Source organism: Suricata suricatta, chromosome 4 (genome assembly GCF_006229205.1).
Source record: "Suricata suricatta isolate VVHF042 chromosome 4, meerkat_22Aug2017_6uvM2_HiC, whole genome shotgun sequence".
Lineage (NCBI taxonomy): Eukaryota > Metazoa > Chordata > Mammalia > Carnivora > Herpestidae > Suricata > Suricata suricatta.
In genome coordinates, this window is record NC_043703.1 from 145,072,281 (window position 1) to 145,096,022 (window position 23,742).

The window sequence follows — 23,742 nt, forward strand, 5'->3', positions numbered from 1 at the left end:
AGCTCGGCATACACCCCCACTCTGGGTCCACAGGAAGAAGGCCTGAACGACGTGCAGGAGATGATAAAGACGGAGAAGTCCTATCCGGAGCGTCGCCTGCGGGGGGTCCTAGAGGAGCTCAGCTGCGGCTGCTAGTGAGAGGGACGGGTGGGCAGCGAGGGGCTGGAAGTGGGGGACCGGGCCGGGAAGGAGGTGTCTGCAGGCCTGCTCCTGACCTGTGGGCTCCGCTGAGCCCTGCTCCCCTGGTCCCCCCCAGCCGTTTCCTCTCCCTCGCTGACAAGGACCAGGGCCACTCGTCCCGCACCAGGCTGGACAGGGAGCGCCTCAAGTCCTGCATTCGGGAGCTGGTGAGGGCACACCGGACCACACAGGGGATGGGGGGAGGGTGCCCGCGGTGGGGGGACATCTGTCTCCGAGGTTGCAGCCACCAGGGCCAGCCCCCTCCACCGTGCAGCACGGCCTGAGCCCCCACTCATGGCAGTCCCCCCCAACAGGAGAGCATGGGACAGCAGGCCAAGACCTTGCGGGCACAGGTGAAGCGGCACACTGTGCGGGACAAGCTGAGGCTGTGCCAGAATTTCCTGCAGAAACTGCGCTTCCTGGCAGACGAGGTGTGGCCCCTGTCAGTGAGCAGAGAGGGGGTGCCCCTCCCCTAAGCCGGGGTGACTAGAGTGGAGAAAGCGTTGCTGCACAGGAAGGGGCCACAGAGGCCCTTCCTGCTCTGACAGCCCTTAGGGACAGGGATGGACAAGCCCTTCACCCCGTCGTGTGTTCTCTCCACTCAATCAGTGGCAGGTAGGGGAAAGACCGGCATTCTGGTCCTTTGCTCTGCAGACCAGAGGGCCCTGAGGCAGAGATGCTGAGGCTTAACAGGCTCCAGGGGCTCAGGCCATGTGGTGTGACCCCTCCTTTAGCGTCCCCCCCTTGATCCTGACCCCCAGCCTCAGCACAGCATCCCCGACGTCTTCATCTGGATGATGAGCAGCAACAAGCGCGTTGCCTACGCCAGGGTGCCCTCCAAGGACCTGCTCTTCTCCATCGTCGAGGAGGAGCTGGGCAAGGACTGCGCCAAGGTCAAGACGCTCTTCCTCAAGGTGCCGCAAGGGGAGTGCGCTTGGGGGGCAGGGCTAGGGTCCAGGGTTTGCTTCTTTCTAGGGATCAGCCTCCCCCTGGAGGGAGCAGGCCCCCAGCCCTGGGTCCTGCAGGCCTGAACCCTCAAGTAGCAGGTGCTTAGAGAGGAGCTGGAGAGAGAACAGCTAGCGGGGCGGGGAGGGGGAGACAGTGCCTGGCCCATCCCCCTCTGCACTGCTCCCAGTGCAGGGGAATGGCTGTGGAGGGGCAGCTCTGACCAGCCTCTGCCAGCCGCCCCCCCCACCCCTCCCTCACCCCACGGGCTAGACAGCTGACCCCACCCCACCCCCAGCTGCCTGGCAAGCGGGGCTTCGGCTCCGCGGGCTGGACGGTGCAGGCCAAGCTGGAGCTCTACCTATGGCTGGGCCTGAGCAAGCAGCGAAAGGACTTCCTGTGTGGCCTGCCCTGTGGCTTCGAGGAGGTCAAGGCGGCCCAGGGCCTGGGCCTGCACGCCTTCCCGCCCATCAGCCTCGTCTACACCAGTGAGTGACGGCCCCTGGGCCCCCACCGTCTTTGGGCCCCAGCCCCCGCTTCTGGAGCCTCAGCCTGCTCTTCCCCGCAGAGAAGCAAGCCTTCCAGCTCCGCGCCCACATGTACCAGGCTCGCAGCCTCTTCGCTGCCGACAGCAGCGGCCTCTCGGACCCCTTCGCCCGAGTCTTCTTCATCAACCAGAGTCAGTGCACAGAGGTGAGGACCCAGGGCAGGAGAGAGTGACTCTGGCTTTGGTACTGGGGAGCCTGTGAGCTTGTGGGACCTGGAAAAACAGATCAGCCAGCACTCCAGATGTATCTGCAGGCCCCGACCACACTGGTAAAGGCTTTAGCTGTGGTTACAGTCAACAAGGAAGGAAGGAAAGACATGGGGGCTCGGGAGGGGCCACTCGGGACCAACATGACACTCCTGTCCCTGGAGTCCCTGAAAGCTGTGGTGACTTGGGGTGACTTCTGCTCATGTGTCTGCCCACACACCGCCACTTATTACCCATTGCCCCGCTTGCCCCGCGCTGCAGGTGCTGAATGAGACCCTGTGCCCCACCTGGGACCAGATGCTGGTGTTCGACAACCTGGAGCTGTATGGCGAAGCCCATGAGTTGCGGGATGACCCCCCCATCATTGTCATTGAAATCTACGACCAGGACACCATGGTACGGGTGGGCTCCGGCACCAGCGCCTTCATCCCTGTGCTCCACTTACATTGACAGCCATCAGCAGCTGTCTGGTGCCCAGGCCAGAGCCCCTCAGCCAGGGTGCCTGCAAGCAGCCCCTCCAAGAGACCCACGTGCCTCCTGCCCTGTCACCACAGCCCGACCCCTTCCGATGCTGTGGGCCTCTGGGAGCTCAGATAGGAGCTAGGCCAGGATGTCCCCACCGCCTGCCACAGACAGACCCAGCTCAGGCCCAGAATCATCAGGACATTTGCCAGCAGGTCCTGCTATCATCAGCCCTCCCACGTCCCTGGGCTCCTCAGCCCCCTGCCCACACCTACTGCAGTCAGTACCAGCCTCATGGCTTCTCCGTGGGAGCCCTGGAGTGGGGAAACGAGGATTGAGGTGACCCTTGCAGAGCTGGGGGGCCACCGCTCCAGAGACTGGGATACCCTGAGAGCCCTGAACTAGACGTAGGAAGATCTCATTGCTAGTCCCGAGTCCTGCATCTGCCATGCACTGCCAGCATGGCCTTGACCAAGTCTGTGGTGGGCCCCAAGGCTTGGTGTTCCCCATCTGTAAAATGGGGTGATCACACCCGCCCCTTAGCTCCTGGGGCTCCAGTGAGGACCAAATGAGACCCCAGATGTGAACATGCATGGTACACTCAAGAGCTGGGAGGCCACCTTGGGTATTTGTCACATCAGGGCAAAGCCGACTTCATGGGCCGGACCTTCGCCAAGCCCGTGGTGAAGATGGCCGGTGAGGCGTACTGCCCGCCCCGCTTCCCACCGCAGCTGGAGTACTACCAGATCTACCGGGGCAATGCCACTGCCGGGGACCTGCTGGCTGCCTTCGAGCTGCTGCAGGTGGGGCGCGGGGAGGGGGGCGGGGCTGCTCTCCTCCCCATCCTGCGGTGAGGCCAGCTTGAGGTGCGACTCTGAGGGGTCCGGGGCATTGGCCTTCCCTGTCTCCCACATCACCTGACAGAGAACTCATGGGGAAGGAGAGTGTGACACTATGACTCCCGTTCCCCAGATTGGGCCTGCGGGGAAGGGGGACCTGCCACCCATCAACGGCCCGGTGGACATGGACCGAGGTCCCATCATGCCTGTGCCCATGGGCATCCGGCCCGTGCTCAGCAAATACCGAATCGAGGTGTGTGAGGGCTCAGTCAGAGGGTCCTTCTGTCCCTGCTCAGTCGGGGGGAGGTCCTCCTTTCCCTGCCCTGGACAGGCCCTGCTGTGTTCTGGCTTCCTTGCCCCCTTCACTCTCTTTCCATCAGGGCTTGTGTGCACACATTACACTGTTGGCATCCCGGAGACTGAGGGCCTAGTAGTAGGAAAGTGACTTGTCCAAGGTCACACCCAGAGCCAGCAGCAGAGCCAGGCTCCCCCTCATCCAGTGCCTGCCCGATCTGCACTGAGTCACACTGCATCATCCCAGGGCCTTTCCCAGCCCTCCTGTCCTTACCCCCAGACCCACCCTCGCTCTGCAGCCCCTTAAGGAGGCCCACCTCTCATCTGCTCTCCGGGCCCTGCCCTCCAGTCTTGCTGCCCACCCACTGCCCACAGGTGGCCCAGCCCACCCTCAACCGGCCCCACTGAGGGGCTCGCCTCTCCCCTACCCAGGTGCTATTCTGGGGCCTGCGGGACCTGAAGCGGGTCAACCTGGCCCAGGTGGACCGGCCGCGGGTAGACATCGAGTGTGCGGGGAAAGGGGTGCAGTCGTCCCTGATCCACAATTACAAGAAGAACCCCAACTTCAACACCCTCGTCAAGTGGTTTGAAGTGGTGGGTGCGGGGCAGAGCCAGGGGCGGCTGATGGGGGTGGCCGGCTCCTCGGTGCCCTCCTTGATCCCAGGCTGCACTTGGCCAACACCCCCAGGACCTCCCGGAGAACGAGCTGTTGCACCCGCCCCTGAACATCCGAGTGGTGGACTGCCGGGCCTTCGGCCGCTACACCCTGGTGGGCTCCCACGCCGTCAGCTCTCTGAGGCGCTTCATCTACAGGCCTCCAGACCACTTGGCCCCCAACTGGAACACCACGGGTATGGCCTCACCCTGAAGCCCAGGCCTGGCTCCTTCAGCCCACGGGAGGGGCCCCTGCTCACAGTCCAGGCCCCGAGGCCACCAGCTGGCTCTGCGGGGTGTCCCCAAGTGGGTAAGGGAGAGGCCAGGGGAGGCCCCATCCTGGGGGCCAAGGCCACCTTTGGCTGCCCTTTACTCTAAAGCCAGAGAGAGCGGGAGCCAGACACACCCTTAGAGGGCCTGGGGGCCGGTGGCTCCCTCTGCCAGTTCCTGGATGAAACCCAGGCCTCCCTTCAAGCCTCCCTCCCAGCCCAGCCTCCTGGGTTTCACTCTCCTGCAGCTCAGCCTTCTCTCTGGCTCACGTTCTCCCTCGCCTTATGCCTAACTGCCCTGTTCCTCCCTCTTGCCTCAGAAAGTTCCAGAATCAGATTTAGGCCTCTGATCCTTCCAGCCGCTTCCGACTCTCACTGTTGTTCCTGCTCTTTTCTGTCTGTCTGCCTGTCTGTCCATCTCTCTGTCCAGGCAGGCTCCTTCGGAGTCGCCATGTACTGTGCAACGGGCGTCCCTCCTCTCACCCCACAGGGGAGGTTGTGGTGAACATGGAGCCAGAGATGCCTGTCAAGAAGCTGGAGACCATGGTGAAGCTGGACGCGGTAAGGCGTCAGTCCCACGCCTGCTGGGAATGTGTGACACTTCGTGTGGGCGGGGCCACCTCCTTTGGCATGTCATGGTCAAGGGCTAGCCCTGGCTACGCGTGCGACCGTCCATCCAAACACTCTCCTGGAATGCAAGACTGTCAATTCTGCGTGTGCATGCCTACGTGTGCACGTGAGGGTGCACACATGCACGAGCAACTGGTGTGCACGTACGAGACACACAGAGAGCAGTAACTGTTTGAGGTAATGGCCTGTAATTATTTTTACTCCAACAAGCCACACCTTATAGACAATAGATTCCTTGCATGAACACCAGTGATCTTTCCAGAGGGTCCCTGGGTTTCCATCCTAGTCATTCATAAATAACCCTGCCTAGGCCTGGGCCTCAGAAGGATTTCCAGGTGGAAGTTTCTTACTCCTCTTGTCTTGGAACTAGGGCCATTTATCTGCCAGAGGGCGACCGGTCATCTAGGGTTTAGTGGCAGAGATGGTGCCTACAGGGGAGTGTGGGAAGTCGGCCAGCCTGGACCAGGCTGTCCTGGGTCCAGACAGCACCAAGGGGCCGGATGTGGGCTTCCTTCCTACCAAGTTATCTCCATCCCATTCCTGACCTCATGTGCTTCACACAACCCAAGGCTCCTCCTAGCCTCTAAGGTCTGAGCTTGGCCTGAAATGACCTTCCCTTGGCCCCCAGTCCTTACTTAACCCCAGAGGGTGCAGGCAGCTGGCTGAGTTAGCGCTGGGTGTGATTCTCAGGAAAGGGGAGCAGATACGGGTCAGGGCCTGGCACTTCCAGGAAAGCTTGCTGCTCAGAGGCTAGGCCTGGAGACCCCGTGCCCCCTCAGCTCCCTCCCTGGGGCTCCTGCTGGGGCCTGGGGCGAGCCCCTTAATGTCAGACCATCAGTGAACAAGACCCAGGACAGCATGGGCCCAAGCTGGGCCCTGGGCCTAAGTGGGGTGTTTCACACTGTTGGGTGTGGATCTGCTAAATTTTTTAGGTTCTGGCTTTGGTAAGGGAGGAAAGTAGAGTTGGAGTTGACCCTGTCTGGCCACCATTACTGAACTCCCACCGCATCTGGGTCAGACTCTCTGCCCAACCCTGAATGCCCATTGAAACTATCTGGGGGCGGGGGGTTACAACTATGCAGGTGCCCAGCCCCCACATTGGACTTAGTGGCGACCTGACACTGACCATTTGTTAAAGCCCCCTGGTGATTCTGACATGCACCCAGGATTGAGAGCCACCATCCTTGAAAGTCTGAGGAGACATCTGCCAAGCAGACCTTTTTCAGGTTCACCAGGCAGTGTGCTCTTGTCAGCACAAGGCCCACAGAGCACAGGGGCTCATGGTGAACGGCCCTGCGTGAGCTCCCTCTCCTCTCTTCTCCTCTCCTGCATGGGTGGCCATCTGCCACTTCAGGCCCCTGGTAGCTAATTCTTTCCCTGTCTCCTTGGTTCCCCTCTGCAGAGTTCTGATGCCGTCATCAAGGTGGATGTGGTGAGTGTGGGCCCATCTGGAGGCTTTGGGGAGAGAGGGCCCCGCAGTGGCATCGGGTATCAGGCCAAGGGGCCCGACATCAGGGGCTGAGCCACTCCCCAGCCTCTGGATGCTCAGGACCAGCACACCCTTCCAAAGAAGCAGAGGGAGAGAAGTACTCAGGCATCAAAGCCCCTCAGTGCCAGTCCTGCCTTGGCCAGCACCTCAAATTGACAGGTGGTGACCCTCTCTGAGCCAGGGCATCCTTCTTCACAAAACATGACCCTGACCCTTTGACTTTGGTGGCCCCAGAGTCTAAGGCTTCCCAGGAGCAGATGGTCAGAATGGATGGGGGACCTCTGGATGGTCCATGGCTCTGAGAATGGCCAGGGAGTGGGGATGTATGCGGGACTCTGGACCTGCCCAATCCTCCAGGCGGACGAGGAGAAGGAGAAGAAGAAAAAGAAGAAAAAGGGCAGCTCAGAAGAGCCAGAGGAAGAGGAGCCCGATGAAAGCATGCTGGACTGGTGGTCTAAGTACTTCGCCTCCATTGATACCATGAAGGAGGTGAGGCCTCAGGCCTCGGCTGGGGATCCAAGGAAGAATGGGGTGAGGGGAGGTGACCCAAACTCCACATCAGCCCTTACACTCCAGCTTCCTTCCCATTCCCCACCAGAGCCAGCTCCCCAACACCATCAACATGGGCTTGGAACACACTTGTTTCACATCCTTGAAATTCTAGCTCAGGACCCACCGCTTCCAAAATGGCGGCCCAGTCTGCCTTCCCTGGCTAGGTTTTACTCACTCCACCAACATCTCTTGAGTATGTATGATGAGTCAGACACCATCCTAAGTACTGTGGGAGCCAAAGCTAAGTCCATACCTGCCCTAAGGAGCCCTTAGTTTACTGGGCAACATTGACATGTAGGCCGGTCCAGTACAGTGTGGTTGCAAAGACAGATCAGTGCCTGGGCGAGTCAGAGAAGGCTTTCCAGGGAAGGTGACCTTTGAGGAAGGGGAGAAACGTGCTCAGAGAGGTCAAAGGGAGCAATAATTTCTTAGTAGTACTTGTACCTCCTCACACTGCTGCGTCCTACACGTCTCAGTCTCCGTGGCTGTGGAGTATCCTTCCTCTACTATGCACAGGCAGCTTCTCTCTGCTGAGACTGATTGCAAGTTCCAAAAGGCGCATTTCTCCTCTCCCTCATTTATCTCTCTCCACTCAGCCTCCCTAGCTCGGAGCACTCCCTGACTTACCGACAGACCAGGAGGGACCGTGCCTGTGATTGTGCTTCCTCAGTAGGACCTGAGCTGATCCAGCCATCCTCTCTCCCCAGGCCCTTCCTACGACCCAGGCTGTGCGGTTTCCGGTGCACATTAGTTCAGCATAGCTGAGCTGCTGAAGCAAGTTAGACTGGTGTGAACAAGGCAGAAGCTTCTTTCTGTCTCACATAATGTCTCAGAGAGTGGAGGCAGGCTGGTATGGTGACGTGGAGGTGACAGGCATAAAGACCCAGTCACTTGTTAGTGGCACCTGTGTGGTTGGAGGTGGCTCACCCTCACATCCTAATACCAGTGCACAGGAAAGGGCAAAGAGAAGAGGAAGAAGCATACTCCTTTCCTGTTAAGGGCCCAACCTAGAGGTTACACCTATCACTTCCACTTAGGTTCGCTTAAATTTAGTCCCTGTAGCCACACTTAGGTCATCTTTACCTGCATGCCTGTGTGCCCAGAAAAACTTCTAAAACTCAGGAAGGCAGATAATTGGGAGTCACGTAGTAGTATCTTCTCCCACCATCATCTCCGGGGTTCAAGCCGGCCAGGCTAGAGCTCCAAGGGGCTGCCTGTTGACTCCTAGTGTCTAATCCTGTAATTTGCATAGTCTGCCACCAGGTGGCGCCTTGGTTGAAACCCCCCGCGATTTAGTTCCCAGCAGGTGAGATGGACTGGGTGGAAGAACAGAAAGCACATTTTTTCGTATTCAGTTATACGTTTCTACATTAAAAAAAATAATAATACCCCTAAGAATCAATATTAAAGGGCATTTTATTTTTAAATGATGCATAATTAAAGAATCATGAACTCCTGACCACAGTGGGTCAAATTGTGCACAATAACCTAAAGTTTTTTAACCACTTACACAGAGTGTATGATGGTTTTGAACCCCAGTAGAAAAAAGTTTGTTTTTAATTTTTTTTTTTTTGAGAAAGAGAGAGAGAGAAAGAGAGCCAACAGGCCGGGAAGGGGCAGAGAGAGAGGGAGAGAGAAATCCCAAGCAGGCTCTGTGCCATCAGTGCAGAGCCCGATGTGGGGCTCGAACTCACAAACCGCGAGATCATGACCTGAGAAGAAACCAAAAGTCAGAGGCCCAACTAACTGAACCACCCAAGCACCCCAAAAAGTTTCTGTTTCTAAGCATTTGAGACTGGTCTGAGAGGCGCCTGGGTGGCTCAGTCGGTTGGGCGTCCAACTTCAATTCAGGTCATGATCTCACGGTTTGTGGGTTCAAGCCCCGTGTCGGGCTCTGTGCTGGCAGCTAGCTCAGAGCCTGGAGCCTGCTTCAGATTCTGTGTCTCCCTCTCTCTCTCTCTCTGACCTTCCCCTGCTCATGCTCTCTCTGACTCTCAAAAATAAATAAAAAACACATTAAAAAAAAAAAGGCTGGTCTGAGACCCCAGTATGAGGTCAAAAGACCCCTCCTGAGGAAGCCCACCTTCCCTCCTTTTCACTTCATCTTTTGGCAGCAACTTCGACAGCAAGAGGCCTCAGGCATTGACTTGGAGGAGAAGGAGGAGGTGGAGAACACTGAGGGTGAGCCTAGGACCCTGGGTCTCTCCCTCCCTCCTGCTCCTGGAGGGCCGGCTGCTTCTCCTTCCCCTCCCAGGGGCCTGCGCAGCTCTAACAACCAAGGGCAACTGACACAGCCACCCCTGGGCACCAGGGGGCAGGTGTGGGCTCTTGTCTAGAGCAACCAGTTCAGCGACCATGGTGATAGACATTTACAGCCCCAGAACCACAGAGCTGGAAGGGACCTCAGAACATCAGCATTTTCCAGACCTTTTCTATTGAACGCTTTTCATGGATGTTCCCAAGGGAAAAGAGGATTCTTTGGTCTTTTGGCACAGGACTTCTCAGTGCCTTTAATATACAAATGTTATTGTAAGTCTCTAAAAGGAAGACATAATATAAAATATTTCCCCAGCTTATTGACCACAACATGCACTTTCTTCTAAAACATTCCAAGAATACCCATAGCTAGTGTCCCACTGGATGCAGTTTGGGAAATGCTGATGTAGAATAGCCCTCCTGATATGACAGAAAAGTAGACTAAGGCCAGAGAGGAAAGTGAAACAGCTCAGTGCTGTATGGCTCAGGCCTCCCAGCTCAGGACCCATGCCCCTTCGCTGCTCTGCTGGGCCGGAAGGTGTGGAAGAAATCTTTGTTCACAGTCCCAGCGTGGCCTTATCGATGCCCTGTCTCCGCCCGTGTGAGGCAGGCATGCCAGGGAGTACTGCCTGCAATTTCCAGATGAGTACACCGAGCCCTAAGAGTAAATTAGCAAAGTCCATTAGCAGCGGATCTGGGTCTCTAACCCAGTACTTCCTGCTTCACCGCTTCTGCCCCCAACTGACCAGGGTCTCCTTTTCTGGTTCTTGCCAGGCCTAAAGGGGCCGATGAAGGGCAAGGAGAAGGCTAAGGCAGCAAAGGAGGAGAAGAAAAAGAGAACCCAGAGCCCTGGCACTGGCCAGGGACCCGAGGCCCCTGAGAAGAAGAAACCTAAGATTGATGAGCTTAAGGTGAGGGTGGCTGAGGGGTCCTGCCTGGGGCAGGTAGGACAAGACAGGGGTGGGGGGTGGGCAGTGGGCATGCCTTGTCCCCCCTGATGGCCCGGCCTGGCTCAGGTGTACCCCAAGGAGCTGGAGTCTGAGTTTGACAACTTTGAGGACTGGCTGCACACTTTCAACCTGCTGCGGGGCAAGACGGGGGATGACGAAGACGGCTCCACCGAGGAGGAGCGCATCGTGGGCCGGTTCAAGGTCAGGCAAGGAGTGTGCGCCCCACCCTGAGCCCCCCACCCCACTCCCACCAGCTCCTCTCCCCACCCCAAGCCCAGGGCTGGCAGTCACAGTGGAACTGTCAGCTACACTGGCTGGTAAAGTATGAAAATACTTCTATGCTGCTTTAAAAAAGAGCATCTGGAGGCACCTGGGTGGCTCAGTTGGTTGAGCGTCCAACATGGGCTCAGGTCATGATCTCATGGTTCATGGGTTCGAGCCCCACGTTGGGCTCTGTGCTGACAGCTAACTCAGAGCCTGGAGGCTGCTTCGGATTCTGTGTCTCCTTCTCTCTCTTCCCCTTCTCCTGCTCACACTCTGTCTCTCAAAAATAAATAAATGTAAAAAAAGTTAAAAAAAAAAAAAAAGAGCATCTGCCCTGGGGGCCCCACCCCCAACACTGCCCTGGCCACTCCCTCCCGAATCGCTGGACCTCCTCAGATCCATCCACTCTGAGCAGCAGGGTGCCATCCATCTGCACTGTGGACTGTTTTGAATGCCACCTGGCCTGAGCCCCTCTCTTGCCCCAGGGCTCCCTCTGCGTATACAAAGTGCCACTCCCAGAGGAGGTGTCTCGGGAAGCCGGTTACGACCCCACCTACGGGATGTTCCAGGGCATCCCCAGCAACGACCCCATCAATGTGCTGGTCCGAGTCTATGTGGTCAGGGTAAGACTCCCCTCGCATCCCCTCCCCACCTGTCTCCCCGTCCTCCTGTCCCGGAGGCGCTGAGCAGCTGTAAAATGACAGCCCCAACTGGGAGGCACCAGAGAGGTCACCTGGCCTAGTTCCCACCTTCTCTAGAGCAGGAAGCCAAGACCTGAGATGGGCAACGACTTGCTCCAGGTCTCCTTTTTCTGGTCCAGTCCTCCCCCCTCACCCTTTGCTACCATGGGGCCATCAGGGAGGGGGTGAGGGCACTGGAAAGTGAGGCCTGCTCAGGAGCGCCCCTCCTCCGTCCCAGGCCACGGACCTGCACCCCGCAGACATCAATGGCAAAGCCGACCCCTACATTGCCATCCGGCTAGGCAAAACTGACATCCGAGACAAGGAGAACTACATCTCCAAGCAGCTCAACCCGGTCTTTGGGAAGTAAGGCCTCCTCGTGTCCCACATGCCCCGCCCCTCTGACCCGACCCGGCTTTCCCACTCGGACACCCGCCTGCCCGCCCCACCCTGAGCCTCAGTCGTTCCGACCCCCACCCCGCCAGGTCCTTTGACATCGAGGCCTCCTTCCCCATGGAGTCCATGCTGACGGTGGCCGTGTATGACTGGGATCTGGTAGGCACCGACGACCTCATTGGGGAAACCAAGATCGACCTGGAGAACCGCTTCTACAGCAGACACCGCGCCACCTGCGGCATCGCCCAGACCTACTCCGTGTGCGTGGGGGTGGGGCGGGGCAGGGCGAGGCGAATGCACCTGCTGCATCTTGGCTCCAAACCCAAGATTCAGAGATCGAGATCTGGGAAGGCGGATATATTAGAGTTTCTGTCCCAGGCCAGGCATCCCTCCGTACAGGTTCTGAGCAGCCCACTGATTCTAACACGAGGAGAGAGCTGGGGCTTCCGGGACAGAGGAGGCGGGGCGAGGAGAGAACCGCAGGCTGGGAAGATAGGCGGCACTGCTGGGCCGAGGCTGCTGGGGATCCAGCCAGCCTTTGCCGCTGACGGGCTGTGTGACCCTCGTCCCATCCCTAACCTCTCTGGTTATCAGTGTCCTCATGGGAGGCTCTGAAGTTCAGAGGAGAGGGCCCAGTTGGGGAATGGATTGGGCTGTGTTGAGGGAGGCTGAGAGCCCATCCCCAGGGCACTGAGCATGTGAGGCTGGAGCCTGGGGTCAGAGGGATCAGGCTCCAGCAGGCAACTTAAGAGAACTGGCTAGAACCAGTTGCCACTGGGGGATGGGCCCCAGCCCCACGCTGAGCCCCACGAAACCTGTGTGCCCCCTCCCACAGACATGGCTACAATATCTGGCGGGACCCTATGAAGCCAAGCCAGATTCTGACCCGCCTTTGCAAGGAGGGCAAGGTGGACGGCCCCCACTTTGGGCCCCCCGGGAGAGTGAAGGTGTCCAACCGTGTCTTCACCGGGCCCTCCGAGATCGAGGACGAGAATGGTAACAGGGCGCTGCACACGACCCTGGAGGTGTCAGGGGCCAAGAGGGAGCCATACTTCCCTGGGGCGGGACCTCGAGGCCTAGACTGGGGTCTCCTTAGACCCTCTGCCCATCAACCTAGCGTCCCACTCCTGCCTGCCCGGCCTCTGCCCTTCCACACCGCCCCTGTGCACTTGTTGCCTTCTCTCTTCCTCTCAGAATTCCTGTGGGGTAGGGAGGCTCTCCCCATCCTGCAGTGACTTGCCCAAAGTCACACGGCCCTTGGGGGGCAGAGGGAGGGTGTGGGCCCAGGCTCTAGCTGACTCCGAGCCCCGGGCTCTCCCCACTCCTTTGCCCATGTGGCACTGCCAGAGAACAGGAGGCGGGCGCTGCAGAACTCCTGCTGACCGCCTGCAGCGCGCTGAGACAGTGCCCTCCCTGCCCTCACAGCCCAGCAGGGTGCTCTGGTCAGATTTCCCAGGCAGAGGAAACCCAAGAGCACAGGTCTCGATGGGCCCTCTGGGGCAGCTGAGAACTTGGGCAAGCCACACTCCCCCGTGCCTCAGTTTCCCCAACAGTAGACAGTATGGATGAGTGATGGCTCAGGGGCCTCTCTGTGCTTCTGAGTCCAGCACAGCATGGGTCTCTTGCTGTGTGAGGCCCTATGTGCCGCTGACCAACCGGCACCCACAGGTCAGAGGAAGCCCACGGAAGAGCACGTGGCACTGTCTGCCCTGAGGCACTGGGAGGACATCCCCCGAGTAGGCTGCCGCCTGGTGCCCGAACACGTGGAGACGCGGCCCCTGCTCAACCCCGACAAGCCAGGCATCGAGCAGGTGATGCTCGCCAGGCCTAGGTCTGAGGTTCTGTGGTATCTGGGATCAGGGAGTCCCTGCCTGGGCCCATAAAAATGGATCCTCCTACCATTCGCTGCCTTCCCAAAAGCCTGGCAGCACTTCCCTAGCATGGCCCCTCACAGGAACTCCAGTGGCCTGTGTCTTTGAGTGTGAGTCCCGTCCCCTCAGGTGCAGCCCGGCAGTGTCTCCCTTAGAAGCTGTGACTGGCTATTGGTGAGGTTGTAGGAATTCTGGTGTCCAAGGATGAAAATTGATGAACCGGGTCCTGAGAGAACAAAGGTTGGGAGAGAGGAGAGCTGGCCTTCCTGGGCAGGGAGGGAGTACTTGGGGAGATCTGCCACGTTCCCTCTTCCATAGGGCCGCCTGGAGCTGTGGGTGGACATGTTCCCCATGGACATGCCAGCTCCTGGGACACCTCTGGACATCTCCCCCCGGAAACCCAAGAAGTGAGCCTCTGGGGCCCGTCACTACTTCTCCCACCCCTTGTCCCTCCCCCGACAGCCTTCCTTCCTGTAGGAGCCCCAGGCCCAGACCCCCTACATCACCTTGGTCAGTGGTGTTTCCCCACGTGGCCTTGAGGGGGGAGAGGGTGACCCATGGAGACAGCTGTGAGGCCCGCCCTGGGTAGGTCCCCTTTGCCAAGGCAGAGCCACACCCCCAGTGTGCGGGCAGTGTGGGCAATGAGGCGATGAGTACTTGCCAGCGCCCTCAGTGGACTTTCCTCCTTACTGCAGCGTCACCCCTGAGAGCCCACTCCCCTTGTCCCCAATCCAGGCTGTCATTAAGCTCTGCCAGGTTTTCTTTACATTTTTAATGCTTATTTATTTTTGAGAGAGAGAAGGAGAGAGCATGAGCAGGGAAGGGGCAGAGAAAGAGGGAGACAGGAAGAATCCAAAGTAGGCTCCAGGCTCTGAGTTGTCACCACCGAGCCCAACACAGGGCTCGAACTCATGAACCATGAGATCATGACCTGAACCAAAGGTGGATGCTTAACCGACTGAGCCACCCAGGTGCCCCAAGATCTGCCAGGTTTTCTTAAAGTCCCTGCCTAGGGGATATTTGAGAGTGAGTGCCTACCAGAGGTGGGAGCTGATAGAGTGGAAACAGCACTGGGTCAGAAGCCAGGCCACCTGCCTCTCCTAGTTGACCCTGCCTGGGTCATTTTACCTCCCTGGTCCTTGGTTTTCCCATCTGTAAGGCAGCAGGATGGAGTTGCTGCCATGTCTCACATCCTGAGTGCCCGGAACCAGGGCCAACTGCACGGGTGCGGAAATAGAGTGGGCCCCACGCTCAGAGGGGCCCTACGCTCATTTCAAGATGGCAATATTTAAATTCTTGATGATTTTTCTAATAAGGGGCCCCACTTTTCCATTTTGCACTGGGCCCTGCAAATTTTACAGCAAGTTCTGCCTGGAATCGCCTCCAGGTCTGAGGTCACAGGTGTGCTGTCCCAGGGGTGGCCACTAAGGGACACCCGAGCCCACTGCGTCACCAGGGACTTGCAGTCAGGGCTAAAACTCCACTGAGAGCTGCGGTCCTGAGCACAGTGGAGGGGACGACTGCAGCTCACTCCTAAAGGCTGAAATGTGCCTATTTGTAATGACAATTACACTACAAGGGGAAAACTTTTCTTCTGGGACAAGGACCTAAAGATGCCATGTGTGTCCACTGGCAGCTGCTGGGCTCACATGGACACTTGTCAGACACATCATGTCTTCTGGCCTCTGGAGACCGAGGTCGTGCTCTGTCCACCCCTGCAGCGGCGCCCCCTACCCCTCCCAGGCCTGAGTCAGGAGTGTGCTCTGTCCTGCTGTCAGCCAGGCTTTCCCTGGGGCTCTCATGACAGCCATGCTGGCTGGCTGCCCCTCTCTCCCTCCCCCCCGGGGCCCCTCAGCTCCCCCCCCTTGCCCCCTGCCCCAAAGCGGGCTCTCTGCACCCCAGCTTGGGCCAGGCCCCATGCTCATGAGTCCCAAAACTCCCCTCAGTTGCCTACCCCAACTACACCAAGACCCTGGGGCCACCCCTCCCCACCCTCTCCCCACCGACTGCGAGCCAGCCTCTCCCCTGCCCCAGGTACGAGCTCCGGGTCATCGTGTGGAACACAGACGAGGTGGTCCTGGAGGACGATGACTTCTTCACTGGGGAGAAGTCCAGCGACATTTTTGTGCGGGGGTGGGTGAGAGGGCCCCTGGCTGGGGATGGGGGTGCTGGCTTGGGAGAGCCCACCGTCCCAGGCCGCTGGAGAGGAGGGAGGGGGCTTTCTGCGGGCGGCCACAGGTCTGGAGCTGGTGGCACCCGGCAGGTGGCTGAAGGGCCAGCAGGAGGACAAGCAGGACACGGACGTCCACTACCACTCCCTCACCGGTGAGGGCAACTTCAACTGGCGCTACTTGTTCCCCTTCGACTACCTGGCCGCTGAGGAAAAGATTGTCATCTCCAAGAAGGAGTCCATGTTCTCCTGGGACGAGACCGAGTACAAGATCCCCGCGCGGCTCACCCTGCAGATCTGGGATGCGGACCACTTCTCCGCGGATGACTTCCTGGGTGCAGGGCCAGGGAACAGAGGGGTGGGGTAGGGGCGGCGGGGGCAGAGGGAGCCGACCCCAGTGGGGATTAACAACGCAGGCTGTCAGAGCTGACTCCAAGGTCGCCACAGGGGCCATCGAGCTGGACCTGAACCGGTTTCCCCGGGGCGCCAAGACAGCCAAGCAGTGCACCATGGAGATGGCCACGGGGGAGGTGGATGTACCCCTGGTTTCCATCTTCAAGCAGAAGCGCGTCAAAGGCTGGTGGCCCCTCCTGGCCCGCAATGAGAACGACGAGTTCGAGCTCACGGTGGGGACCGAACTCTTGCAGCAGAGGGCGGAGCTGGGCGGGGCACAGGTGCTGAGGGCCCTGGCACCGGGCCTGAGCACTGGATCCTTCTGTCCTCTCTGCAGGGCAAAGTGGAGGCAGAATTGCATCTACTGACAGCGGAGGAGGCAGAGAAGAATCCTGTGGGCCTGGCGCGCAATGAACCTGACCCCCTAGAGAAACCCAAGTGAGTGCGCTGCCTTGCCTGGCCCCCTACCACACTTGTCCCTGGGGCCTCCGGGACGGGAAGGAGGGGCCAGAACCTTCTGATCTTCTTGCTTCCACTCTGCAGGCGCCTTTCTGGGCAGTTGCCTCATTGCACGGGGGCCTCCTCCCTCCTCTGCCTCCCCCTGGAACCCGCCCCTCGCTCAGAACCAGAGTGTGGGCTTCTGTGCAGGGGATGGGCTCCTCTCCCAGGGAAGGCCCTATTTCACAGACTTACGTGCTCTTCCTCATTTTTTGCAAGAAGCAAGCAGCTGCGGTGATGGGGCTCCAGGGGACCCTGATGGCCGGGGAGGTGCCCGTTCAGCCCAGGGTCACCCTCCCCCACCCCCGTCACAAAGCCGCTGGCTGCACCCTGAGCCCTCATCCTCTGTGTCCTCTCTCTGTGCCCCCCTCTGCCCTCCTGCTGCTCCAAGCGGCCAGACACGAGCTTCCTCTGGTTCGTGAACCCTCTCGTCTGCCCACGACTCCTTGTGGCACACACACCGCGGGCTGCCCCTCACTCTGCTCCCGCTCGTGCCGCTGCTCCTCCTCCTCCCCTCTTCCTCTACGCTGTGCCTGGCTACCTGGTCAAGAAGATCCTGGGGGACTGAGCCCGGCATCCTGCTGGCTCTGGTCCTCCCCACTTCTTCCTCTGGACCCAGGGACAATGAGCTTGGTGGCACGCAAAACACACACGTGCACACACACACCCACATGAGTGCATACACACACCCACATGAGTGCACGCACACACAGGCAGCAACTTGCGAGCTGGCAAATGGTACCACGGGCTCTCAGAACTAAAATCACTGTTTTCCATGCGTGTGTGTTAGGCCAGAGAGACAAAGCAACTTGCCTCAGGTCACCCAGCAGATCAGAGCTGAGATCCAGCCTGGGTTTTCAAATTGCCCAGCCAGTCTTCTCAGCAATCCACCACCTCCTGTCCTCGTGACAGACAGACTCTAGCCCAGGGACACTGGCAGAAAGCGGTTGACATGTGGAACGGGGCAAGGGTTTGGGCTAGGATTAGCCAGCAAGGCCTGACTAGCCATTTTCTGCCATGCGGGGCGGCGAGGAACCCCACCCAATCCCCACACCTTTGCAGCCAGCACCCACAGATCAGCTGTTCAGGGCCTGGCACTGTGCCTAGGGTTTCACATGCACTTTCTTTCCCTACCTTTGCACCAACCCGGAGGCAGGGTCCTCTATTCAACCCACTGCAAAAGTGAGGAAACAGGCTCAGACAGGAACCCCACTTGCCCATCACCGCTAAGACTGGAAACCAGGCACCCTGAACCTGGCTCAGGAAGGGCATGGTCTGTGTCCTCCAGCGGCGGGGGGACAGTTTTAAAAAGCATATCCAGTACTTTGATTTTATATCTTGACATCTTCTAAAACTGTGCCCGTCACACAAACAACAGACCATAAAGCTTAGCAAGTACCCTCTGGGCTGGGAGTCTGCTGAAGGTAGGGCGGGGATCCCACCCTGACCAGGGCCAGGTCGCTGAGAGTGGCAGGCGCCCTGGCGGGACTCCTCAAACCCTCGGCAGGGCCTGCTGGGGCACAGAAGCCCACGTGCTTCAGACAAAGGGGAGAGGTTGAGAAACACTGATTTCACTGAAAGACAACATGGGCCTAGCCTGGAGCGCATCCAGCGAGCTGCTAAATAGAGAAGGTTCCCAGTTGCTAAACAGGGGAGGTTCCCAGTAATCAGAACGACCTGCAGCGATGCGGCTGCCTCTTCGGGTGGTGAGAGGCCAAGGTCGCAATTGTCCAGGTGGAGGCTGGATGGCTGCCCAACTCCAAGAACGCCCTGTGGGCCTTGGGAAGAGGCCAGAGAGTCCTACAAAATGCACCAGGAACGTAAGCAGCAAACCTCGTGCTTAGAAAGGGCTGGAACCCTGGGTCCAGCACTCACTGTTTTGGGGACCAGGGCTGTGTTCAGACTCCTTGGAGTCTCAGAAGGCTGAGGGCCTGGGGTGCCCTGGGAGAGACCTACTGCCTGACTATGCCTTCCCCTCCCCCAGCCGGCCTGACACTGCCTTCGTCTGGTTCCTCAACCCCCTCAAGTCCATCAAGTACCTCATCTGCACACGGTACAAGTGGCTCATCATCAAGATCGTGCTGGCGCTGCTGGGGCTGCTCATGCTGGCCCTCTTCCTGTATAGCCTCCCTGGCTACATGGTCAAGAAGCTGCTGGGGGCGTGAAGCAACCCTCGCCCCGCCCCCTGCTGCCACACCCCTCAAGGCCTGTGCGTTCACCCCTCCCCTGGCATGACTTTGCAGTCTCCCTGGGGAGCTCAAGAAGCCCAGTGTCCACTCTTACAGCTTCCTGCTTGCTGGGCTGGTGACACCTCCGCCCCTCCTCCCCCTGAGCCAGCTGTGGGCCCCGCCCACCCCTGCGGCCCCTGCCCCAGGGGTGGGAAGTGTGGGCAGGGGTGGGGTCTGACCCTCCTTGCTGCAGCACCACCCTTCTTCAGGCCCTGGCAACGGGGAAGCCACCCCAGGTGCCCCCCAGGCTCTCCAGTGGTGGAGTAAAGCTTTAATGGAATTGACGGAGGATCCTGTCCTGGGCCAGCGCTAATGGTGCGGGGGTGGCTGCTCCCTCCCAGAGTGGATCCTCTTCCTGCCCCAGGGAGCCACCCTGGTGGGAGCACAAGCCCAGGCCCTGAGCGGCCTGTGGGTCTCTATCGCTTTCCAGAGCTTCCTCTGCTTGGCTGCCGCGGAGAAGAGGAGCAGGGGGTGTGAACCCCTGCGCCCCACCCCTCCCCTGTGCCCACCCACCCTGCCTTGCCAGGCCCTCATTTCAGACAGGCTGGGGAGGTGGTACTTGCAGTGAGAGCTGGGTTTCTCTTGGCTGTTGTTCCTGCCTTGAGTGGTGATTTTTCTCTTAATAATAAAAGAATTAAACACTGAGCTGACAAGTCTCCAGTTGGCCAAGTTGGGGGACCCATATGGGGGCACGAGGTCTGTGAGCACTCTGAGGTTGGCAAACTCAGTACCAGCAGAGCCCCTTGGCTTCTCCCCTTTGGGCAGGTGACCTCGTGGCCCAAAATTCAAGGAGGGCCTAAGGCACTGGGCCACCTGCCCACAATGCCCACAGGAGGAGCTTCACACTGTACCAGGTGGACCCAGGGACCCCCAAAACTCACAAAGGTTTCCTGAAGGCCCAAGGACAGTCAGAGCCTTAAGACCTTGAAAGGGCCCCAAAGCTCTAGCCTCCACTCATGACTTGCTCCAAATTCAAGATGGGGGCCCCATGCCACCGGCCAGGCCCCATGCCACCAGCCGGGTCCCAGGCTCCGTTCTAGTACCACAACCTGAGGTGGGGACAGAGTTTCCTCGTGACACAGTGGTGGGGTCATGGGCCAGTGCCTCACTGGACCTGACCTCTTTGAAGAGATTCAACTACAACTTTTTAAAGACTTTAATCACGACTACAGGATGCAAGTAACTCCTCCTGTGGCCTTATTTCGACAGGCCCTATCACAGCAGCTCTAGCAAACCCAGAGTCGTCCCCGGTGGCTCCTGGGGGGACCATGCCAGCCCCGGCACTGGCATGCACCTGTAGAGGCCCGGCTCTATTTTGTGGGCACCCGTAACACCTGAGTTGGTGGGACATGCAATTCAGAGTTGATCTGGAAAAGAGAGAGTAAAGGTCATTACAGCTTCCCCAGGGCCCTCCCACTTCATGACCTCTGGGGGTCAGGTGTGTATATCGGCTCTCCTGAGGGCTCCAAACCTCGGCAAGCATTGGCCCCCCCAAGTGCTTCCCGGGAAAGCCCACGGTCGGCCTTCCTTCTGGTTTGGTTCTGCTCCAGCTAGCTAGCCTCTGGAACCGTTCTGAACCTTCTACTCCGAGCCACGCTCTTACGTCTTCCCTCTATTCCCCTCCCCCCACCACCGCACATTCCAGCCCTAGTCTAGCCCTGCCCTTCCCTCCTCTTCCCCTATCCTCTTATAGGCGGCAGCATCAATGACAACATGGACAGCCCTCTAATGACTATAACAGGCCAATCAGCCATCACAATGCCAAGGCTCACCACATCCTCTGTTCAGGTGTGGCCTGGGGCCTGAGACTACAACGGGGACACAATGTCCCCAGTTCCCAGGCCTGTGGCTGGCCTCAGTCACCTCTCACACACACAGCTGATGATGGAGGACATACCCTCAGCCCAGTGTGTCATGATCCTCCCGGCCCACGGCTGCAGTGCCACGTGCAATATCCCACACTAGTAGAGCCGAGACAGCAACTGTTAGGATCCATCACGAATGGATCCTAACCTTGGGAGCAGAGACGGTGAGGTTTCTTCTCTTGTGGGCCATGGAGAAGTTGCCCCAAATATCACTGGGGTAGGCAAGAGTGGGGGCCAAGGACTACCTGCCCCAGTTGAAGCCTCCTCTTGCCATGTCACATCCCATGCCCACCAGAGTGGGAAGAGCCCTGTACTGTGGGCACATCACAGAGTCTCCTAGTTTGATGGGAGAATGATTTGTGCCCTATCGACCTCACCAAAGGGTTGCTGAGACCAAAGAAGAAACTTCACAAGGAAGGGCTCTCTAGGCCATGGAGCTCTCACGGGCTGGGGCCCTGCTTCCCAGAGATGTCCGACAAGCATCTGGCGCCAAAGACCATGGGCATCGAAAGGGCACTATTACAACCCACGTGTCCCGGAGGAGACTTCAGGCAGTGTCCCCTCCCTTGCCTGTTAATTCTGGCCAACTTGAGGTGTGATGGTTTATATTTTATGGCACATCCCAAACCTCCCTTGCATCCAGGGAGGGATGGGACTCTATATCCTAAGAGAGTCAGCTGCAGTCCCGCTTCCTGCCATGGCCCCCTGCCCACCCTCCTCAGAGGGTCCCCGTCGCCCACCTTGGAATCTAGGTACTGCTGAAGCAGCATCTGGAGCTCCGTGTTCTGCTGTTCCAGGGCCTTGTTTTCCATCAGCAGCTTGGCCCTCTGGGTCAGGACGACGCTTTGGGCAGAAAAATTCGTTAGAGGTTTGTTGAACTCTCCATCCTCTACCAAGAAGGGGCCAGGATCTCTGTGTTTCTGTTCTGGTTGGAGCTGGCAGAGGGCCCCAGAAGCTCTACCCACCAGAGCGACCTTCCTGCCCTGAACACGCCAGGCTAGGAACAGATCAGGGAGCACAGGGCCAGCCGCCCAACACCACATGAGCCCCCAAGAGGAGGCTTCCCTCCAAAGGTAGCTTTTCTGTCCAAGCCAGGGCGGTGGCAAAAGTGGCCGCCACAAGCAGGATCCTTCCCCACCAACCACCTGGCTCCCTCCTCCTCCTGGGCTGTGACATACACACTTACTGGTATTTCTCCAAGGCTGTGTACAGAGCGTCCCAGAGGTTCAGCGTGGCGGGAGGGATAACCGTGGCCAGGGCCTCCCAATACGCAGAGTCCTTCGAGTTATCTCGCAAGTACTTCACCAGCCTCACTGGTGTTGGAGAGTCCCTGGGGGTTAAGAGCAGCAGCACCGTCACCTCCCCTGGCATCCCCCAGGCTCCCACGCAGCGCCTGTCCCTCCCGGACTTTCTTCCTGGAAGCCTGTCCCCTTCCCACTCAGCTGTACAAGTCTCTCGGTTTATGGCAGATTCTCAGAAAGTGTATGTGCTTATAATCAGCGTTCCTGATTTCTGGTGCCATTGTCGCCTTTGTGAAAGCACCACTGGGGTCCTATCCACCCACTTTCTCTCGGCCAGTTTACCTCATGGGCTTTACATCCCACTACTTTCACGAATGCATCTAAAATGGCTCCCAAAATTCGGCATCCCCTCGAGGAGAGCCTGGATCCAGGATATCATCCCCTCCCCCTCGACCAACCTTCCAGCTGCCCTCCTTGTATCCAGTGTCACCCCCCCTCTCTGCCACCAAAGGGATCTTTCTAAAATGCCAGCCTACTCACAGCTCCCCCACTGCTTTAGACCATTTTCTGACTCCGGTCCACTCAAGAGTAAAGACCTTGCCACAGCGAGCGAGGCTCTCCAAGATCTGGCCTGCCTCCCCTACCCACCGGTCCCACTTCCCAAGACCCTGACCCCAGCCACACGTCTCTGTTGTGACTGCTGAACACACCAGGACTTTCCCCACACTGTGACTCCCTGAAATGCCCTTTCCCCCACTGCATACACCTAGGAAAACCCGGTTCTGATGTGTCTCTTCCCCAAGCCCTCTCTGACTGCCGTATGTGACACCTTATAGATTGTGACCGTGGTTCTGATCACCAGCTGTTATCCCTAACACAGTGCAGACCCCAGTGAATGACCGTGGAATGAATGATGAATGAGAAAATGCAAATCGCTTCTACACCCCTTCCTTTCATCCGTTCACTGAGGCCTCGAGCCCTCCTGGGTCCCTGGGTCCCTTCTGGCTCTGCCCAGCCCGCTTCCCCGGGCCTCGGGCAGGCCCTCCAGCACCACACCTGGGCTTCTTTAGACCCATGACAAAGGCTTCCAGGATCTTGAGGACCTCGTTGGGGTGGATGAGCGTGGGAGAAGGGGGGGCCTTCTCTTCTGGCTCCCCTTCCACAAGGCTTCCCTCCTTCTGTCTCTTGAGGTCTGCCTGCTCTCCTGAGTCCAGGGCCAATGTCAGGCTTGTTTGCTCCTATGGGGGTGACAGATTCCAGGGGCTGATCTGGAGAAAGGTGCCAGGGCGACAATGGATTGGGGTGCACAACAAGCATGAGTGTATGAAGACAGAGAAAAACAGAGAAAAGTTTACAGAAAGTTACAGAACAGATGCAAAGATAAATATTTTCCGGAAGGAAGAAATGGTGAGGGGAAAGGGGGGGAAGGGGGGGATGGGATCCGGGAGAGGGGCATGGGGGTTTCCAAACAGTGAAAATCTTCTATTTCTAGAACAGGATTCTTGGGTGTCCTTTTTACTGAAATCCATAAAGCTTACACTATATGAATATATATATTTTTTTTGAATCATCATACATATTACAGTTGAATTTTTAAATTAAAAGAAGTCTTCCTCCTCCTCCTCCTGTCTTGTAATTCATTCAGTTCATCTCCCACTGGCAAACCGATGTCATCAGTTTCTTACCTATCCTTCCAAAGAAATACTATGTCCATAGGGCACACGCCTTCCTCCTGTTTTGACATAAATGATACTCTACCACATACGCGGTTCTGCACATCGCGTTTTTCACATACCAATAAACCTTAGAGGTCTTTTTGCCTAAATACATAAAGAACTTCTTTGTTCTTTATATACATATAT

The 23,742-nt window shown here is 58.2% G+C and overlaps 2 protein-coding genes across 6 annotated transcripts in view; one reads left to right on the forward strand and one right to left on the reverse strand.

The window, feature by feature from the left end:
* Positions 1 to 19,419, forward strand: part of OTOF (otoferlin) — a 94,224-nt gene extending 74,805 nt beyond the window's left edge. Inside the window, exons 19-46 of one of the 5 annotated variants that reach the window (XM_029938131.1) lie at positions 34 to 134; positions 257 to 347; positions 495 to 611; positions 942 to 1,094; positions 1,424 to 1,613; positions 1,694 to 1,818; positions 2,141 to 2,275; positions 2,983 to 3,144; positions 3,314 to 3,433; positions 3,907 to 4,068; positions 4,163 to 4,325; positions 4,828 to 4,958; positions 6,430 to 6,459; positions 6,874 to 7,047; positions 9,183 to 9,249; positions 10,099 to 10,235; positions 10,341 to 10,475; positions 11,024 to 11,161; positions 11,457 to 11,584; positions 11,704 to 11,874; positions 12,450 to 12,610; positions 13,283 to 13,425; positions 13,804 to 13,892; positions 15,520 to 15,618; positions 15,749 to 15,990; positions 16,103 to 16,281; positions 16,386 to 16,486; positions 18,531 to 19,419. In XM_029938131.1, the coding sequence (XP_029793991.1) occupies positions 34 to 134; positions 257 to 347; positions 495 to 611; positions 942 to 1,094; positions 1,424 to 1,613; positions 1,694 to 1,818; positions 2,141 to 2,275; positions 2,983 to 3,144; positions 3,314 to 3,433; positions 3,907 to 4,068; positions 4,163 to 4,325; positions 4,828 to 4,958; positions 6,430 to 6,459; positions 6,874 to 7,047; positions 9,183 to 9,249; positions 10,099 to 10,235; positions 10,341 to 10,475; positions 11,024 to 11,161; positions 11,457 to 11,584; positions 11,704 to 11,874; positions 12,450 to 12,610; positions 13,283 to 13,425; positions 13,804 to 13,892; positions 15,520 to 15,618; positions 15,749 to 15,990; positions 16,103 to 16,281; positions 16,386 to 16,486; positions 18,531 to 18,711 (3,825 nt within the window). In that variant the 3' untranslated portion in view covers positions 18,712 to 19,419. The remainder of the gene's footprint in view (positions 1 to 33; positions 135 to 256; positions 348 to 494; positions 612 to 941; positions 1,095 to 1,423; positions 1,614 to 1,693; positions 1,819 to 2,140; positions 2,276 to 2,982; positions 3,145 to 3,313; positions 3,434 to 3,906; positions 4,069 to 4,162; positions 4,326 to 4,827; positions 4,959 to 6,429; positions 6,460 to 6,873; positions 7,048 to 9,182; positions 9,250 to 10,098; positions 10,236 to 10,340; positions 10,476 to 11,023; positions 11,162 to 11,456; positions 11,585 to 11,703; positions 11,875 to 12,449; positions 12,611 to 13,282; positions 13,426 to 13,803; positions 13,893 to 15,519; positions 15,619 to 15,748; positions 15,991 to 16,102; positions 16,282 to 16,385; positions 16,487 to 18,530) is intronic. The other 4 variants (XM_029938133.1, XM_029938132.1, XM_029938134.1 and 1 more) reach the window with 4 other exon arrangements.
* A 493-nt stretch (positions 19,420 to 19,912) lies between these two features.
* Positions 19,913 to 23,742, reverse strand: part of DRC1 (dynein regulatory complex subunit 1) — a 38,229-nt gene continuing 34,399 nt past the window's right edge. Inside the window, exons 14-17 of the mRNA XM_029938137.1 lie at positions 22,937 to 23,118; positions 21,826 to 21,969; positions 21,380 to 21,482; positions 19,913 to 20,141 (exon numbers count right to left, since the gene is read on the reverse strand). Of these exons, the coding sequence (XP_029793997.1) occupies positions 20,085 to 20,141; positions 21,380 to 21,482; positions 21,826 to 21,969; positions 22,937 to 23,118 (486 nt within the window). The 3' untranslated portion in view covers positions 19,913 to 20,084. The remainder of the gene's footprint in view (positions 20,142 to 21,379; positions 21,483 to 21,825; positions 21,970 to 22,936; positions 23,119 to 23,742) is intronic.